At 38.2% G+C, this 20308-nt stretch overlaps 2 protein-coding genes across 2 annotated transcripts in view; one reads left to right on the plus strand and one right to left on the minus strand.

The window, feature by feature from the left end:
- The window catches only part of garre1 (granule associated Rac and RHOG effector 1), a 35298-nt gene extending 29244 nt beyond the window's left edge, over positions 1-6054 (minus strand). Inside the window, exon 1 of the mRNA XM_015002837.2 lies at positions 5974-6054. The gene's annotated coding sequence lies outside the window, so the exon portion shown is untranslated. The remainder of the gene's footprint in view (positions 1-5973) is intronic.
- Positions 6055-8453: 2399 nt separating this feature from the next.
- gpib (glucose-6-phosphate isomerase b) lies at positions 8454-19517 on the plus strand. Its single transcript, XM_015002854.2, has 18 exons — positions 8454-8633; positions 8809-8899; positions 9050-9118; positions 9226-9345; positions 9431-9514; positions 10867-11013; positions 11162-11233; positions 11319-11363; positions 11440-11493; positions 12778-12838; positions 13157-13200; positions 13312-13464; positions 15841-15970; positions 16300-16376; positions 16615-16743; positions 16980-17055; positions 17853-17919; positions 19125-19517. The coding sequence occupies exons 1-18, from the start codon at positions 8515-8517 to the stop codon at positions 19246-19248; spliced, it is 1662 nt and encodes a 553-aa protein (XP_014858340.1). The 5' UTR covers positions 8454-8514; the 3' UTR covers positions 19249-19517.
- The last annotated feature ends 791 nt before the right edge of the window (positions 19518-20308 follow it).

The following is a 20308-nucleotide window of genomic DNA, read 5'->3' on the forward strand; positions in this document are numbered from 1 at the left end:
TAAATGAAGCTCAACCTTTTTTTTTTTTTTTTTTTTTGGTAAACTACAGACATAAAATCAAGAGAGAAACTGCTTTTAGTGCTGCAAAAGACTATCTGTTGAAAATGTTCAGCTTCGATTTCGTAAATAACAATAGACTAGCAAGGAATAGTATGTAGTACAATTGACAGGGGCACAAAGGAAAGCCACCTGATAACGTCTCGTCAGATTTGAACCAACCTGCATATTTGAATAAAGCATAAACGTCTTTCAGCATTCACCAGTGAGCAAACAGAATAATCTCTGATATCCTCTCTAAATAGCGGTGTACAATAGAGTGTGCTTAGCATGCTCAACCAGTGGATTTCAACAAGTGAGAGCTGTGATGAAAGGCTCCGACATCAGATCCATTCATGAAAGTCTGGTGGTAGCCTATGGGGATGAAAATGCTTCTCTCAGCCTATATCGAGCAGGCTGTATTCTGGAGTTACAATTGGTGTTGCATTCCAGCCACCAGGGAGCTATATTTTAAACCAGGACAAAACTACACCACAGATGTATTCTTACACTTTCTTAAAAGCCTAGTAAGTCACTAAAGACTAAGGAATTTATAAGCTCCATTGACTTTAGCTGAGCCCGAACTCAAATATGCTCAAGAAAAAGCATAAACGCCACAGTGTTTACTGCAGGGGTTAATAAAGATAAGCATCACATTCTCTGAGAGCAGCCCTGATTCTTGTTCTGCAGTATTCAGTCATCTCCGATGCACGAGCAGTCACGCATTTCTCAGAGAACATTTGACTGCGGGGCAAATAGCCGACCACAAGCTAACACTGAATCGGTCTCCCAGGAGATGAGAGGGAGATTTCCCAGGCCACAAGCCTTCACCCACCCGCCCCCACCGCCTTATCTATAAACCCTCTTGCTACTTCACTGTGTGGACTAGTGGCTTCTTTATGCCTTGGAAAATGCTCGTTATGTGAAGGAGTAGAGAGGTGTAGAGAGCATTAACCAAAGCTGCAGCCAAAAGGCCCATGGTTACTCTGGAGGGTCTGCAGAGAGCTATGGCTCAGGTTTGACAACCTTCAGTTATGCACTCCACATGTCAGCTTTTATGATTCCAACCATGTGTGGGGCACAACACAGAGAAAGCTGGCACTCCACATCACCCTGAACACACCTTCACCCCCATAACAACTTTCAAATTACAGTTTAAGGTGAAACTAAAGCCTCTTTAGAACCTAAACATACGGCCAAAGCTACAATAGAAGGGTTTAAAATAAACCATATTTGTATGCTAGAGGGGCACAGTCACACTCCAGACCTCCTGCTTCTGAATAGCATGTTTATTTCTATGCACTCAATTCTTGGTTGAGACTCCTTTTGCATGAATTAGTATATCAATGCGGCGTGACATGGAGGCGAGCAGTCTGTGGTTCGGTGTAATTGAAGCCCAGGTTGCTTTGATAGCGACCTTCGGATCATCTGCATCGTTGGTTCTCGTGTCTCATCTTCCTCTTGACAGATCAGGCCAGTTCACTGTCCAATGAATCACAGTCAACAACACCATGGTCATTGAACCAGCTTTTGGTACCTTTGACAGTGTGGGCAGGGGCAAAGTCCTGCTAGAAAATGAAATCATATCCATAAAGCTTGTAGCAGAAGGAAGTATTAAGTGCTCTAATATTTCCTGGTAGATGGCTGCTGTGATTATGGACTTCAAGAAAAACACATCATCAACAACAGCAGATGACATGGCACCCCAAGCCATCACGGACTGTGGATATTTCACACTGAACTACAGGCAACATGGAAGCACGTTTTTCAAGACTTCCTCATAACTTTATTTTCACCCTAAAATAAAGTTATGATTACAGTCACCTGTATAATCTAACTAACCAATAGTCCAATTATTTTCTGTCCTTAGCAGCCGATGTGTGGGATTCAACTGTTCGTCGTGATTCTTGATGCACAGACTCCAACTTCAGTCCACGCCTTAGAAGCTCCCCCAAATTCTTGAATTTTCCTATTCCTGCCACACTTTCTTACACCAACTTTTTATGTTCTTTGAACGACCAGCTTCTTTAACAATGACTTTTTGTGGCTTACCCTCCTTGTGGAAGGTGGCATTAACCGTTTTCTGGACATTTGCTAAATCAGCAGTCTTCCCCATGGTTGTGTACCCTACTGACCCAGACTGAGAGACCATTTAGAGGCTCAGGAAACCTTTGCAGATGTTTGGAGTTAGCTACCTGATTAGGGTGTAACACCATCTGTTTCCTGTATTTAACTTTTTCACAATATTCAAATGTTCTGAGGCAGTGAATTTGGCATTTTCATTTTCTGTAAGCCGTCCTCAACAAAATTACTAGATAAAGGTTTGAAACATCTTGCTCAATGTGTAATAAATCTCTAAAACATTCATTTTCTGAATAAAAGAAATATTGAACTTTTCATGAGATGTAAAGTATCTTCCACTTTGCAACCATGTTCTACTTTGTAGATCCCCATAAAATACATTGAAGCTTGTGACAAAATTTGAAAGAGTCCAAGCAGCACAAATACTTTTGAGAGCCACTGAATGCAAGAGCTGAAGGCCTCAGGTTTCAACAATTTCCAACAGTCTTTCAAGTTAGATAGTTGTGTTGAAAACAAGCATCAAAGCACAGAATACATGAAACATTGATGCATTGAAGGTGAACCAAGGTAGCTGCTTCGTAATGCCAATCGTGCTGCTTTTACAAAGAAAATGCTTATGTGCTGTCCAAAGGTACATTCAAAGCAAATTGGACATAACACTGTGTCACTTTGAAAGATGTCTTAATAAAAAATGCTTCCTTTAACACAGTGTTTTCTGGAAGAAGTCCTTTTCTGTTGGTAAAAAGATTGGCAAAAGTTAGGAAACCAAATCTAGAACACTTGATTCAGTACTGCTAGGATTTCAAAATACCAACATAACCTGATTTACCCCTCCGCCCCACTCCATCCCCAACAGGAGACGCCACTGCAGAAGTCACCTGTATAATCTTAAACCGTGCACCAACAATAACACTAGAAAGCTCCTTTGTTTAAGGAAGCATCCCTGGAACTCCACCCGAGGCAAGCGCAAACAGTAATCTTGTGACTCTATGTTGACTTCCTCACACATGCATCCGGATTGAATATAAGACTGAGGAAAAGTGTCACTTCCAGTCATATCACATGCTGGTGGAAAAACATGAGGCTGAGAGCACTCCAACAGCTAATGCGGGCCTAACCTTTCAGATGACTGTGCCACCAAACACACTGAGCTTAAGCAGAGACAGGAATTTTATAGAGCCAAGCATGTACTTCCATGACGACACAACTGAGCCAGATGTCAACACAAGCAGTACGCTCCTGGCTTTTATGGAGGTGCACCAGCTTGCCAAACCCAACAAAAACAAGGAAATGGCCTCTATCTTTAACAGCTTTATCTCATGCCAAATCTAGGTGTTTCCTTTTGGCATCAATTAAAACTACAACTGACTTACGATTAATATAGTATTACACTAAGTTTAGTCTAAAAGTAGAAACGCTATAACAAGCCTTAGACTGACCAGGGAACCTCGCAGTCATTTACTTTTTGACAGTGGGAGGAAGCTGGAGTATCTGCATGGTGGCACAGTTGTTAGCACTGGCACCTTACAACAAGAAAGTCCAGGAATCAGATCCTTGCCAGGGCCTTTCTGTGTGCTGTTATTCTCTCCATGCATGCATATATTCTTTCAATTATAGAAATGTTTACTAAATCAATTCTTCAATATCTGTTAGAAAATCATAGCTGCTTGCAATAACTAACATTTCCTTAAAACAACTAAAAAAGAAAAATCTGCAATCAGTATTATCACAAGAAAGCTCCTAGGTGTAGATTAGGGTATTGGCTTAAACAAGATTCTCATGTTATAATTACCTCAAAAAGAAAAAATTAGTGTATTGATACAAATGTTTAAAATAAAAAAATGTGTAACTGGACATAGCTGTTTCAATTTAAAGCAGAAAAGCGACAATTATTCCTTCTACAACAATCATTATTATGCTTAGGATAATGATGTCAATGACATTTATTTATTTTTGACTGATACAAGAGGTTGGATAAAAACGAATAAATACTTTCTAAATTTAGCAGTTTTGAAATAAATAAGCTTATTGCTCAGAATATTACACTTTTTTCAGTTCTGCTCTTCAAAGGGCAACGAGTATAAAAAACCAACACTTTAACATCAAGAGACTGGAAATGTCAATTGGAAATATTTCCAAACGACAAATGTTCTCATTCTTTTCAGCCAACTAATCAGAAAGTCCACACAGTTGGAGAAAAAACTTCTGTCAGTTTGGCATCTCATTAAATGCACTTTATTATGCCATAGAAAATGTTCCACGGAAAATTTTAAGTTTTGAAACCTTGGAATACTTTGTTCATAGTCTGCAACAACTGTTGGATTTTTTTTAATAATCCCACTTCAACAAGAACCACACCCCACATGGTGTGAAGAAAAACTAAAGTAGATTCTACAACTCCACAAAGAACTTTATTCGCATATGCAATTGCTTCAAATGCAGAACTAATACTATTTGCACATTTCTGAGAGAAGCTCTGCATTATTCTTCGCAGTAGGGATATGTGAAAAACAGCCAAAGAAGTCCCTAGGCGTTGTGGTGCACATTCCAGATACCGATCTATGATATCAGCGCATATTTTAACACCTGTAAGGTACTGCTGCTCTCTACATGTGACTTAAACCAGCAAGGGCACTCCCGCGACAACACCACCTCATGCTACGGCTTAATCCTAAATCTTCAGCTAAGCACGAGACCAACTATTTTGTTGAACTTGTTGTCCAAAAACGTTCCTTTTGCGTCAAGATCACTATTTACCAGGATGGTGTGAGAGAATCCCCCCAAGCGCTCCAAGCCGGTTTCACCGAAACTCCCTGGGATGACATGGCACCAGTCATGGGAACACTATGTCGCAGCTATTAATAAGGCATTTTAACGCCCTAAATGCAGTGTCGCCGGGAAGGCTGCTGCGGTATCAGTGCATCATTGGGACAACCGTTTGAAGAGGCAGTGACAGCGGAACGCCGAGGCCTACACACACCGTCCGTCCACGGCTGGGTCCGTTGACACTCTCCCGGTGGACACACACAACCTCCAACCCCCATCTGATAGAAAAGAAATATCACCCGAATTCAGTTTCACCTCCAACCATCAGCCGACTAAAACGGTCAGCACGACAACAAAATGTGCCGCGACATGACGTAAGCCCAGTCTTTGTCACCCGTTTGAATAACGTTAACCTACATCTCGGTTTTTCCTCGACTGGTCATTGCCGACAGCGGCACATAACTTCAGACCGAGATCGCCCAGGTCCGTTATCGGACACAACGACTAACTCTCGGTCGTTTGCTGAGGAGCACACATCCTCTCGTATTTCCTGCTCTGCTTCGGCTAAACGTAATCAAGATGTGGATGAAATCTGAGGCAGTGTGTGCCAGTGACAACAAAAATAAACGAGAGCGCCAACCGCTCCTCTTTCGCTAGCCTTCGCGGAGGCGCTTCATCAGCAGGCATCATGCTGGGGTCGTGGGTACTAAGAAATGACCGTCGATACTCACAGAAACTTAAAATACGTCCAAAATTATGCGGGAGATTGTTTCCCGATTCCCCATGGAAATGTAAGTTTGTGATGGTAGCGAAAATCGCAAGTACGCTTGCGTGAGTGAGGTGCGTCCGATAATAGACGCATCAAGAATGCATCGGTACTAAGCAGGCTAGCCACGAAGCTTAGCCAGCAACTGTTAGCTAATCAGCTAACCCTCTGCGACACGAATGTAGGCGCTGCGAGAGGGAAAAACAAGCAAATGCTGACGGCCAGGGGGCACTTCTTTATTGTCTGTCGTTTTCATCGTGAAGGAACCTAACAGCCTCCATAAAACACACCAAAAATATTAACTTAATCAAAGCATAACTCACCAGCTCTTGGCATCCACCCTCTTGACAGCGAATTCCCTGTCTGTGTGTGACCGCAGTCAAGAGCGAGTCAATAAGAATTAGCACTTCCGGTGGAGCATTTAAAAATAAAGCCGATATATGTTGTATAAACAGCGTTTCCTGTTAGTAATTAGTAAGGTATTTTTGCTTTTAATTACCTTACGTATATTGTTTTTTAATCAAACTAACTTAATTCTAGTTGACAGGAATAAGTGTAGGCTATTATTGTCTGTCTATCTATCTATCTATCTATCTATCTATCTATCTATCTATCTATCTATCTATCTATCTATCTATCTATCTATCTATCTATCTATCTATCTATCTATCTATCTATCTATTTTGAGGGGTTAAAATTTACAAGTACTGTTCAGACAGGATTTGGTGTGTTCATATGAATTTTGTTTACTTCTGTTTGTGCATTTCTATAATGGGTGCGCTGATAAACTGAAATTTGTAACACTTTCCCCCAATTCACTTCCTTAAACTACGAACGCTTTGCAGGCTTTTAAATATGCCATTCATGTGATTTTATTAATATGCAACTTTGCTTCAACCAACTAAGTCCTTCATATTACAATGAGATATATTTTAATGTACCTAGAAAAAAGGGTAATAAAAAAAGAGTCGAACTTTTGTCGCCCTCTATTGTTCAGAAATTGATACCACACTCTGTGTTTTGTGCTTGAGCAGAGTCACCTGGGGGCGAATAATAGTCACAATAATAATAACAATAGCAATAAAAAAATGTCCTACTCCAGTCTACACACCCATTAAGATTCTAAATAAGAAATAACTTGATTCTATTTTCCCTTTCTCCAGATCTGCCAAAGATCTGGAGAAAGTACTTGATGTAGTCCTGTGGAAGCCCCAAATTTGATTTAGGTATCAGGTTATTGGTAAAACTTTTTTTGTTTTTACACTGAAATCCCTATTATTTATTTATTTTTTTTTGTTGTTTTTATGTTTTTGTTGATTTGTGTAATAGTAATTTAGAAGTACAGTTGTCACCACAACATACAAATCTTTAACTTTTTATTAAGCAGTCTCTTTAAAATGTAAAAAAAAAAAAAAAAAATTGGTTTTCTAAATAGAAAATCAAATTCACAGTTAATGGCAGTCCATGCAATTCCTATAAAATAAATGTGATTTGACAATTTGAAATGTTCATTTTCCTGCTATCTGATATAAAACAATTTTGAAAAGTCCTCCAAAATGCATGAGAACATGCTATTTAAATGAGGCTGGTGTGGTTTAGTCTTTGTAAGTTGGAAAATGACAACAAGAAAAATTTAGTACTTGTCTAAACCTGCCCAAGTAGGGGCTGGATATTTCAAGATAATCAAAACTGTGACAGTCAAGGCTGGGCTGGGATCTATATTTGTGCTGTTGCCAGGCACACAGATGGGAATAATATTCATACTATCAATGTTGTTGATTTTTTTAAAATATCTTTTTGTTTATTATTTAAATGACACAATAAATAAAAACATCTAAAAGCTCAAAAAGCTCAATGTGGAGGTTAGTTTATAAGTCTCCTAATAATTAAAACATAGAAAACAACATAATCTAAAGTATTTCCAAAACAAATGGTTTCATGTATGGTGGTCAACTGAAGAAAAATGTGTGTGTATGTGTGTGACTGATGGTGCCGTTCTTGCATATAAACTCCAGTGCATGAGTTCTTACACTGCCACCTAGTGGCAAACTAGCGCAAGTTCAGGAAAATGTCAACTGACTGACCCTTAGCCAAAAATGCTGAGTGTCTCCCGTTGCTAGTTTTTAATATTGTTGTGCAATAAAAAATTAATTACTTGCCTCTGCCTTGTACTTTTTTCAGTGCATCTCTACATAATTCTTAATGAATTTTAGTGAATTTCCTCCTGATACAAAGTCTGTATTTTCAGAGTTAATAATGATTAATTATTTGTTGTTAACTAATGGTACACTTATTTTTATCTGTAGGTTGTCGTACTTCAAAAAGAGTGGCAAGTTCTTCCAATGCAAATGGCCACTTTACACATGATTAATGGTTTTGACTTCTTATTCATTTGGAGGAAAATATGAAAAGTACATTTAAAAACTATTATTTTCATGCTTAAAGATCATTGCAGTCACACAGATGATCATAATCCTTGCATGAAACCTGATATGAAAGGAATAATTTTATTTGTTTCATTAAATGAACAGTAACTTTATATATATATATTTCAAAATAATTGTCAACTTTGAAACCAACGTACCAAATGGAGTAAATAACATGTTTTTGTGGTTTGTGATCTGAAATAAAATATAAAAATATGCATTCTAGCCAAAGCATTGTCAGACTCCTGCTGCCCTTTAACCTTAGTGTGGAAGTGTTAAACATGTGAGCAGCTGGTGTGTCGTGTCTCATGTGGGCGGGCCAAATGAGGATCTAGAGAGGGTGATCTTCATAAAGCTTTCGCCTTGACCTGCTCGCTCCCACTCAGCCAGGATAGTTGAGCACAGCCGAGCACAGCAAGCCTCCCTTCTCTGGACAGCATGGGACTCACTCAGGACCCCAACTTTCAGAAGCTGCAGGACTGGTACACTGCCCACGCCCTGAACCTCAATGTGAGACACATGTTTGAGGCTGACAAAGAGAGATTCAATAAATTCAGGTATGTCTGACTTAAAACTCAGACAGGAACACAGTTGGTAGATGTTAAGTAACTTTGTATATTGTTATAACTTTGACACCTTAAAGAAATCAGCTGCAACACAGCTGCCCAAATCAAGAAGAAAATATGAAGCTGTTTGAATGTTGTAAGTTGCTGTTGCTCTGCGTCCTCACAGCCTCACACTCAACACAGAGGATGGAGACATTCTTCTGGATTACTCAAAGAACCTCATCACTGAAGAAGTCATGAAAATGTTGGTTGACCTGGTAATTTGAATTCCGTTTCTGCTTTTTCATTTTCCCCAATAATCATTTGAACATCAAACAGCAAACTTTGAGAGAATTTTGAAATTGAAATGCAACCACAATCTTATCAGTTGCACATTTAATTTTCTGTCACTGATTTTTTTTCTGTAGGCCAAGTCAAGGGAGATTGAAGCTGCTAGAGAGAGGATGTTTACTGGAGAGAAAATCAACTTCACTGAGGTGCACTTTGATGACCAGCAACAAGCGTTTCTTAACTTTAAAGCTTTGATAAAACCAGCTGCAAGGGGTAGACTATAAGTCATTGTGTATCAATCTTGCACTTGCAGGGGCGCGCTGTGCTTCACGTTGCTCTGAGGAACCGTTCCAACACTCCAATCACGGTTGATGGCAAGGATGTAATGCCTGAAGTCAACAAGGTTTTGGAGAAGATGAAAGGCTTCTGTCATGTGAGTGCAACCAGAAGTCGGGTAGGAATTTTCAAAGACTTTTTTCATAGGTGGTTTTTGTGGTAACTGAATGTATTTGTTGCAGAGGGTTCGCAGCGGGGAGTGGAAGGGCTACACAGGAAAGGCCATCACAGACGTTGTAAATGTCGGAATCGGAGGATCAGACCTTGTGAGTGAAAAGCATCAATCAGACTAACATCAAAAATGGTTATGTGCGCCAGTGGTGGTTTTTGATTTTGGCCATGGGGATGATTGCTCAGGGCACCATTTCATCAGGGGGGAACATGAACAGTCGAAAAGAACAGGACTTCTATTTTTTATGTTTTAAAGGTTTTTGCTACTGATCATCAAATCAATTTCTAGTTCACAGTTCTAGCACTATAAGAAACTACAGACATGCATTGCAGCTAGCTGATGACACTGAAGTTGCTATATAATTTCGAGGTTCCTATTTGAAAATTCAACATTTCACATGTTTTAAGGACTCTGGCCTGCATTAAGTTATCTCAAGATCAAATTTCTGGACTGTTGGCAGCAAAAATTATTTAAAGCATAGGGTGAGACCTCTAAGGTAGTTTATTATTTTCTTGTTACTTCTTGATTGATTGCTAGCATATAATTGTTTAACAGTTTGTGTTATTCATTTCTTATGAACAAAACTATCATGTAGTTTATGTGAATTTTACATGATACACCGACACAATATTGTGCTTAATCCCGAAGAAACTAAGAAAATGCAAAAAAAAATAAATAAATAAAAATAAAAATCTGAAGACTTTACAGGTCATTTGTGTTTGGCCCATCAGGGTAAATACACCTTTTGCTGCAGTTACATTTCAAAGTCTTTTCACATATCATGTCTCCACTATCCTTGTTGATCTGGTGACTGAAAGCTTTGCACAGTTTTTCTTCAGAAAATAACTCACCTCTCAGACTGGACGGAGAACCTTTGTGAACATCAGTTTTTAAGTCTTGCCACAAAATCTCAATTTAATTTATATCTGGACTTTGACTGGGCCGTTCTAACATATGACTATTCTTCTCTACATTTATGATTGTATGTTTAGGGTCATTGTCCTGTTTAAAACAGTTTTTTTCCACCATAGACTTGTTTTTGCAACTCTATCCAGCTTTCCTGCTGAAAGTGCCTCCACAACATGATGTTGCCACCACCATGTTTCACACAGGGAGGATGCATTCAGGGTGATGTGCTGTGTTAGTCCTCCTCTACACATAGCATTTTGCTAGTAGACCAGCGTGGCAGAGCACCATCTTCCCTTTTTCTGTCCTCTGTATGGTTTGTGGCAATATAAAAATAGGACTTCTTATAGCTTCTCCCCTTGTACTCATTTCACTTCACAGTTATGTGCAAAATTGTGTTGGTCAATTCAATTCAAGTCAAACATCCTTTGTTGATCCCAAAGGGAAAATAACTGTTGCTGAAACTCATGTAAATTTACAATTCTTCAAAGAACCCACCAATATCTGACCCTGTTTCCTACACTCTGGCTTGAACCATAGGGTCCTCTGATGGTGACTGAAGCCCTGAAGCCTTACTCAAAGGGGGGTCCCCAAGTGTGGTTCGTGTCCAACATTGATGGGACTCACATTGCCAAAACCCTGGCTCAGCTCAATGCTGAGACAACCCTCTTCATCATCGCATCCAAGGTAGCTGGATCACCTCGAGAGGATCTCTGGAACTGAGAGACATCAGACTTTTCACATCAAAAAGTGTTGCTGACTTTCTGATTTGCATTTAAACCTTCAAAGCATGTACGTGACTGACTGATAAGAAGCCACTGATTCTTTTTTACAGACGTTCACCACTCAAGAAACTATCACCAATGCTGAATCAGCCAAAGCCTGGTTTCTTGAACATGCCAAAGATGTGAGGATAAAAAGGCCTTCAATGTGCAATTTAGTGTTAATTAATTGATATTCTCTTTAATCAGATATTTGCTTTATGTCAACAGAAAGCTGCTGTTGCCAAGCACTTTGTTGCTCTCTCCACAAATGCGGTAAGTTTTTTTTTCTTTGCCAGTGTTCCACATTTTTGAAATCTGCATCTGAACTGTTCTGTTTTCTTTTCTTCAGCCCAAAGTGAAGGACTTCGGCATCGACACGGAAAACATGTTTGAGTTCTGGGATGTGAGTCCTCTTTAACACCCTCGCTGTGTGTAGCTGCTCCCCTTTTTCTTCCCAACACTGTGACGAGAGATTTGAGCTGCTGCTATAAATAAACTAGACTTTTGACCTGTGAAGTAGGTGGGACAGAGACTCTGGAGAGCAGCTGCTGGGTAATCAGAAGCCCCTCTCTTTAGATTCAGTTATTATTGGTAGTAACCTTTCCTCTTGCAGAGGTTACATCAAAGGTCACAGAGTTACTTTGAGCTACATTGTTGGTATTTGAAAGGAAGACGCTTCAATGAGGCCTTTAAAACTCAGAGAAAATGTGCAGAGATGCAATAAGTTTTTCCACTAAGGGTAAAATATCAACCTTTTTGAACATAACATTGAAAGTTTATTTTGTTTAATTATATGCACAAATTGAAACTCATACAGATTTGTATGATTTCAAGCAATTTAGCAATATAAGACAAAAAATGTTTCTTAGAAAGTTAGAATATTTACATTAGACCAATCAAAGAATATTTTAATACGGAATTGGTGACTATTTTATAATTTCTCCAACATACTGCCAATGACATTCACCTCAAGGAGAGTAAGCCACAAAAGCTCATTGAAAAATTGAAAAATTGGCTGAGGATTCCTTTATGCAAGCACAAACATGAAAAGTTGAGTGGAACAAAGAAATTTGTTGGAAAAGTGTATCAAGCAGCAAGGATGCACCTTGAAATTCTGCGCCTCTCCACCACTACAATAGAGTTTTGGATCTTCATTTCCAAAAAGCAATGCAACATTTTCATCTGAGAACTGAGAAAACCCCGATCTCATGGCCCTCAGCCACAGTCCACACCGTATGAATCTCCTACAGGCCTTCGCATCGACTGTGGTTTCTCCTGTTTCCTGCACAACTTTTCCATCCACACCTTTTTTCCCCCTCTTAGCTTTAAAAAAAAAAGTACTTGGACAAAAAGACACTGCACTCTGTGAACAGCCTGCTTACACAGTCAAATCATTAGTACCATTCCTACATTAAAAAATTATTTTATTATTCGTATTTTACACCTTAATTATTTCTTATACAGCTTCACTAGCTGTGAACCACTCTTCATAAAATAAAAAATATATATTGAGATACATCACTTTGTGTTTACTGAATTCACAAGTTTCTCTTTTTAATGAAATTACTGAAATAAATAAAAATGTTCATTATATTCTATTTTATTCGGATGAAATATGTTTTCAAATATGACTTCTGAAAGAGCTCAGAAAGAGCTCTTTCATTCATTTCTTTTTTCTTTTTTCTAGTGGGTCGGAGGTCGCTTCTCCTTGTGGTCTGCTATTGGAATGGCCATTGCTTTACATATTGGTGCGTACTAGATAATTACAATCCATGGTCTCATGTTGTGACAAAAACTCAACATCAAACACAGCTATAGTTGCTGGTGCCACGTTGATGCAGTCTTTTAGGTTCATTCTGCTGGACACACAAACGACTGCACAGACGTATAATATGATTTTTTTTTTCTGATCTCAGCATAAATAATTCAGTACAGCTGCAGCACTGGATTAACCGACACTGTCGGCCAGACTGCACCTGTGCTTAACATTCTGCTCAGACTAGTTTCAGCTGAGGTGCAGGAATCTTTCCCATTTATCCAACTTCTCTGTTACATTTTCTCATCAGGCTTTGACAATTTTGAGAAACTTTTGTCAGGAGCCCACTGGATGGTAGGTACACCTGTCACCTCTCAAATATAGAATAACTATTCTTAGGGGTCCTTGCAGAGGGAGGCTACTGAGCAAAAGCTGTAACATAGCTTTTCTTTCTCTTTGCTGCAGGACAAACACTTCCGTTCTGCTCCCCTGGATAAAAACGCCCCCGTGTTATTGGCTTTACTGGGCATCTGGTACATCAACTTCTTCCACGCTGAGACACACACTATGCTGCCCTACGACCAGTACATGCACCGTTTTACTGCATACTTCCAACAGGTCTGTCTCTTGGATATGTCAAAGGCAATTTTTAGTGTTTCTTTTATATTTAATTTATTTATTCTGGACCGTAAAAAGGAACATTAAAAGAGAAGATGAACTGCAACAGATTTAAGCACTGGTAAATTTCCATCTGTATGTTCTAGGGCAGATAAAACAAAAGGTGGACAAAACATAAATAGCAAATAAGTCTATAAAAATCAGTGATTCTTGAGAATAGGGACAAAACAGGTCCTATGGATAAAGCATGAAATTTGAATAAAATATACACAAAATATATTTTTTTCAAATATCTAACTAAACTAACCTGGGTCATGTGAGCACAACAATGTATATTTTTCTTTTTTTTGCTGAATATTTTTTTATTTTAAACATTGTAGTCGGTGGATGATGCCTGTAAAAGCCCTTGTCCAGGAGCAGAACTCAACACATTCTTATAGTTTAAAACAATTAAAGAAATACTAAAATTATATATTATGACAATTAAGTATAAGTAGTCATATAAATAATTATAAAAGTATCGATAAATTGAATTAAAAATAATTTTTAGATATTTTCCAACTCCGTTGAAATTTGTCCTTAGTTTTTGTCAACACCGTCAGAAATGAAAAGAATGTAAAAAAATCAGGCATTATTGGGGGGCACCAGAACTTCTGAGGACCCCATGACGTTGTCTTTTCTCTTCCTTTGCTAGGAGGGCTAGTTAGCTCTGGTTAGCTTAAGTTATTCTTTAGTTTTTTCTTCTGTTTTATTCCTAAGTTGTTTGTCACAACTATGATGTGTCAACTCCATAACTGACAATTTACAAAACTTTGATGAAATTTTGCGAAATAAAAGCTTAATTTTGGTAAACTGTAAAGATTTCATGGACCTGACGAGCTACAATATGGCCTCCTTCAGAATAACATCATATAAATTGAGGTAGTTTGGCATTTCGTCAACTCCGTCAGATGTCAACTCCGTCAGAGTTTTTCTGACTCTTTCAGTGAAATTGTTGTCAAATCTCACTTAATTGTGCAACTAATTCATTTTATTGTATTTTACATGAATTGCATTACTTCACATGTACCAAGTTTTTCATTTTACTCACTAGTTTGTCACCACCTTCAGTTCTGTGTCAACTCCGTCATGCACTGTCAACTCCATCAGATGGACTTTTTCTTGTTTTTTGTTTTAAATAATATTTATTTTATTTCTTGAGAAGCATTTGTCTGTAAATTGAGTAAAAATATCACTAATGGGGTATTTTAAAAATCATTTTAGATTTATTTTTGTCAGATGGTGATGACAAAGTTCTGGGTCAGGTCGATTAAAAATTTAATTTTTTTTTAAAAATTTGCAACTGGGAGCCTGTACCTTAGCATCTTCATATTTTCTAAACATTATTTGTCATATTTGCATACATAAGGTTGAGAAATAATAAAAAAAAAATATGGGAAAATTAAAACCCATTTTGTCCCTATTCTCAAGAATCACTGAAATAACTAATATTTGCAAACTCATGATAACACCTTCTTGCTAATGAGCTTTTTTTGTTGTTGTTGATTTTGTGAAAGAAAAGTTGGATGTCCTCTCAAATTCCACTCAAAATTGAATAGAGGATTGTTTTTCTGCTTTAATTTGTCATGAATGGAGGATGCATACATATATTAATACATAAGGTACATAAACAAAAAGTAGAAATGCACAGACTTTTGTTTGGCCAATGCCAAAATAAAAACCTTTGGCTAGTTTTTGTTTTGCCAAAAACTAGCAAAACAAACAAACAAAAAAAACCAGAAAATAAAATTATATGATAAAGGCAGCAGTTTTGACTCTAAAATTAAATAAAGGAATAAAATGAAGCAAGGGTACTTAAAGTTTGATACACTTATAGGCTAAAAATGGTGACATCCCTCAGCATGTAACAAATAGAAAAACAATAATTTAAATTTTCTTTTATGTTTTAAGTGTAGATTGAATGTCAGAGCTGATTAACTCAAAATATGCTGATTTTAATGTCTCTCAGATTGATTGGTGTACCTTCAAACAACAGAGCTTGGCAGAATAAACCAAATATAACATCTAAAGGCAAATAATTTGCTTAGATGAAAAAAAAAAGACTACAATATACTCTGAAAGGGATTCATGATATGTAGTTGACAGTAAACAGTAGAGAAAATATGAAAAGGACAAAAAATACAAAGAAACCACAAGTCAAACCACAAAACAACTGGTAGAAGACCAGAAAATAAAAATGTAAACAGCATCCAGAGAGCCTGACATACCTTTGCATTATAGGACAAGCAGCACAAGCAGTTTCCATATCAAAACCTACAATTATCAAGAACATTTTGAAGCGTGTGCTAGAGTTAAAAATGAGTGTTTAATATTTAGGGAGACATGGAATCAAATGGAAAGTACATCACCAACCATGGAGCTCGAGTCAATTACCACACAGGACCCATAGTGTGGGGGGAGCCAGGAACAAATGGACAGCACGCCTTCTACCAGCTCATCCACCAAGGTAAAAACAACAGACACTGTTCCAGCTACACCATACACACATACTGAGTCTGTTTATTTAAGTGTGCAGATTTTATTCCACCTGCACTGATAGATGCTTGACAATAATTAGGCTAGGGTCAAATCAACTCAGTTCATTGTAATTTACACCAAATGAGATATTTTTTCTTTGGAATATAAACACATATAAATGAAAACACATTAATTAAGTGGATTATTACAAAGTGAAACTCTGAAACAGATCCTTGACAGAGAGTTGGGGCATTCCAACAAGCTTTTCTTTTATGGGAAAAGTTAAATATTGCTTGACTGTAGCATGTTGCGTTGCAGGAACACGAATGGTCCCAGCTGACTTCCTGATCCCAGCTCAGTCTCAGCATCCCATCAGAGACAACCTCCATCACAAGGTGCCACAGAAGCTGTTCAAAAGGAGCGATTTTTAAGTATTCTGCCGAGGTTTCAATTTTGCAGCTGTTTGAAAAGTTTTTATGCAGACTTGTATGCATATATTCTTTAAGGAACTTTGATGAAAGAGATTGTGTTTATACAGAGTACTGAAGAGTACAAAGCACCTGCAATTATTCATGACGATATCACAGCTACAAAATGTGAGAAAAATTGAAATAGATGTTGGTGTGTCTTTAGATTTTATTGGCCAACTTTCTGGCGCAGACAGAAGCACTGATGAAGGGTAAGACCACAGAGGAGGCCAGGAAGGAGCTGGAGGCAAGCAGCCTGAGTGGAGAGGCTTTGGAGAAAATTTTACCTCACAAGGTAGGTTAGATGAAGAAAACTGCACCTTTTATTTAGGAAGAAGATGGTGATCTTTATACAAAACGCTTTACTACCCGGACGTTCAAGCAGCTGACCACATAACAGTGTGAGAAGCATGGAGAACATAGGCAACAGCGCCCCCAAGTGGCTGTTAATCAGCATCACCCAGCAGCGTTTATGTAAAAAGAAGAAAATCGATTAAGTTAATCGTAAATTATTCCCTGTGATCAACCCAGGTCTTCCAAGGAAATCGACCAACCAACTCCATCATCTTCAAGAAACTTACACCCTATACACTAGGAGCACTAATAGGTGAGATTTACTGATAACAAAGTTTTTTTTTCATATTAAAACAGTTGAATATTCGTATGACATATTAAGATTATATGTCTTTTTTTCAAATTGATTTTATTTTTAATTTTATTATTAGTACCTTTCTGTCTTTAATGATTTTAGACTGTTATCCATGAACTCATCTAAAGCTGGATGAATAGTTTAGAAAATAATCTTTGCATTCTTGTAAAATGTTAACACTTGCGCTTCCTGGCCAAGTACAAACTGTCTACTAAGTATTTCTTTTTTAAATGCACCAGATCTGAAATTTGTTACTGACACACATGCAAAAGATAATATGCAAGGAACAAAATATATATATAAAAAAATCCATACTGCCATCAACTTACTCAAAAAGGCAAATTCTAAAGGATTTTATATATTTGTGCTTCTCAAGTAGCAATAAAATCCACAGAAGGTTTGTGTTGTAATTTGACTCTGTGGGAAAAACAAAATGAACACATCACTGTCACATTTTTTGTCAATTTTGTAAAAGTTCTCAACTCTTATGCAAAGATGGTTGATAGACATGCAAAAGCAAGAACTGCCATGGTACCAAGCTGCTGCAATATCCTGAGGAGGTTCAGTGAGGACACAGCACGCTGTTGCATGGTAACAGTCAGTCTGAAACTAGACTGCCAAATTAAGAAAGCATATTATGTTCTATTATCATCCACTCCATTCTGCTACAACCAAAAATCCCCAGTTAGAGATGAGCAGACCAATACATTTCTTTCTTAATCAACTTACATTATTTATTCTGTGTTGTGTTGCAGCCATGTATGAGCACAAGATCTTTGTCCAGGGTGTAATGTGGGAGATCAACAGCTTTGACCAGTGGGGGTAAGTTGTTTTTTATTCCCACAGTCAAACAGGGAAAACTCACAAAGCTGCTGGTAGGTGCTAAATGTTCTTGAACCTGAGTAGGTATGTTTTTCTAATATTAAAACTTTCATGAAAGGCAAATTATAATGGTGCAGTTTACACACATACACATGAGTCATATTATATGCATTTAAGTAACTTTGTTTGCCCATATTTCTATGTATTTATGTAAATTACATCCAGAGCAAATTGCATTTTAAATAGCTTTTTGCTTTATACACATTATGCAGGAAGAGTACCTTCTGCTGAAAGGTGGAGGTACGTCTAGTGCAGGAAGAAAAATAGATGAAATCACCTGCTGCACTGCTGGCTTTATGTCTGATATTTCTGTGAATAATTTTCTCAATCAAATAAATTGTCTATGATCTTGGAAGCAATTCAACAGACGAAAGCAGGAACATCTGTCCTTTCAGCTGAGTAAAACAGGGACCAGGAGGAGAAGGAGGTTTCATGTTCAAGACATAGAAAGAGAAACCTCATGTAGAAAATAAACAAAGCAAAATAAAAACAATTAATCATCCATTAATGTTTCATATTTCTTTTTTATTTGGATAAAATAACTTAATAGAAAAGTGTACTCTAATAGCTACACATTAAAATGTTGTAATTAGTTGTATATTTTCTTGTCTTTGAACAAATTTGTTAAACTGTGACATTATTCCACTGTCTTTTACAATCTGCAGCATCATGTATTATTTAGAAATGCTGTTCCTGCTTAATTCCTCTGCTCCGGTACTGTTGCTGAAGTTGTAATTAAAGCTTTTAATTATTGCAGGGCTTGGAGACCATAATGATAATAATGCTGAAAAATAAATCTATCTCTCTGATCACTTCTGTATCCGCTGTGTTTGGAGCTGAAGAACTGCTACGTTGTGCAAAAATAGACGCAAACTGTTCCCCTCTCCTGGATATGACGGGCATGCTTGCATTTCCATTTTCATTAGTGTTATCTGCTTTGTGAGTCCAGTGCAAAAACAAAATAAAGCAGCAAGAGGAGAAAATGCACTACTTTCTGCATTTCCCCCACACTGTCCGTCCTAGTAATTTGCTGTACTGCTCAGCTTTAAGGCTGTACATAATACTAAACAGCAGCTAAAGAGATCTGAAAAACGCATCAGCACACTTAATGATTCCTTTCTTCTCATTCCCTGCTCCACCGACAGAGTCGAACTGGGTAAGCAGCTTGCAAAGAAGATCGAGCCAGAACTCAAGGACACCGCAGAGGTCCACTCCCACGACTCATCCACCAACGGACTCATCAACTTCCTCAAGAAAAATTTTGCCTAAGTTTGAATCGTTCCTTTGAACGTGATTACCCTTCAGATCAGTTCAGGATCTGCCTGGACGCTGAGGCAGCTGGTCTCTCCCACGCAGCCGAGCCGAAGCACTCCATGTTTGCGCTCCCATTATGAATATTGTGACTGTCTACAGTTCTGCCTTTGCTGTGTTACAAGTGTAGTCAGTTGTTGCTGCAGGCAGAATGAATCATTCTCTCATTGTCTCTACTGCCGCAGGAATTTGTGTTTTTGAAATAAATATCCTTTATCTGATCCTCAGTTGCACTCTCAAGGCCGAGTTGCTCAGTATTCACCTACAGCATGAGCAAATGAGCCAAACGTGCGTCAGAAATTAGGCCGTCACTAGATGTCACCAGAAAGCCTGGTTTATTTCCTGGGAGGTAATTTCTGGCCTCCCAGAAATGACCATTTGTTGGAACAAAAGTGCAGAGTTCATTTCGGTTGTGGTGGTTTCCTCCTCCCCGCAGGTCCCCAGACTCCGCAGCATCCATTTAGAGAGGAAAAACAAACAGCATCTGGATCACAATCCACTCTTCATTGGCACTTCATCTAAACATCATTAAAGCAAATGGTTTGAAAACACACGCCAAACTTCCTGTGAATCTCTCACCAAAACATTTGACCCCTGGGTCAAAACCATGAGAAAATATGTTCGTATAGAACATGTCATTAGCAGACTCGGTCTCTTTAAACCTTCTGCTGGGTACAATTACAGAGCGTCTATGAGGACAAACACAAAGTTAAAAAAGAATCTCAGACCCCCAGACACCGCCGGGTTTTCACTGCTGTTGCCAGGCAACGCTACATTACTTCAAGTCGAACTTGTGCTTTCTTTTTTTTTTCTCATCTCCAGCTCTGAAACAAGATACAGAAAGAAACCGAGTCAGTCCAAGGATACCCTAACCATCCGTCCTTAATGAGTTATTAGTGCGCATCAGCAAGAAAAGGAAGTGCTGCTGTTTGTACCTGCAGCCACAGAGTCTGAGTGGCGACCGCGGGGTTGAGTTTAACAAGCAGGAAGTAAGTCAGCATGAGGAAACAAAAAAAGG

Source organism: Poecilia mexicana, unplaced genomic scaffold (assembly GCF_051168715.1).
Source record: "Poecilia mexicana isolate PSO_F unplaced genomic scaffold, ASM5116871v1 scaffold_3, whole genome shotgun sequence".
In the NCBI taxonomy this organism is placed as follows: domain Eukaryota; kingdom Metazoa; phylum Chordata; class Actinopteri; order Cyprinodontiformes; family Poeciliidae; genus Poecilia; species Poecilia mexicana.

What these genes read in the sequence shown, in the direction of transcription:
- gpib (XM_015002854.2), top strand. Translation starts at nt 8,515, where the DNA reads ATGGGACTCACTCAGGACCCCAACTTTCAGAAGCTGCAGGACTGGTAC. An exon ending in CTACCAGCTCATCCACCAAG is followed by an intron (nt 15,971 to 16,299) that starts GTAAAAACAACA and finishes GTTGCGTTGCAG; the next exon opens with GAACACGAATGGTCCCAGCT. An exon ending in TACACTAGGAGCACTAATAG is followed by an intron (nt 17,056 to 17,852) that starts GTGAGATTTACT and finishes GTTGTGTTGCAG; the next exon opens with CCATGTATGAGCACAAGATC.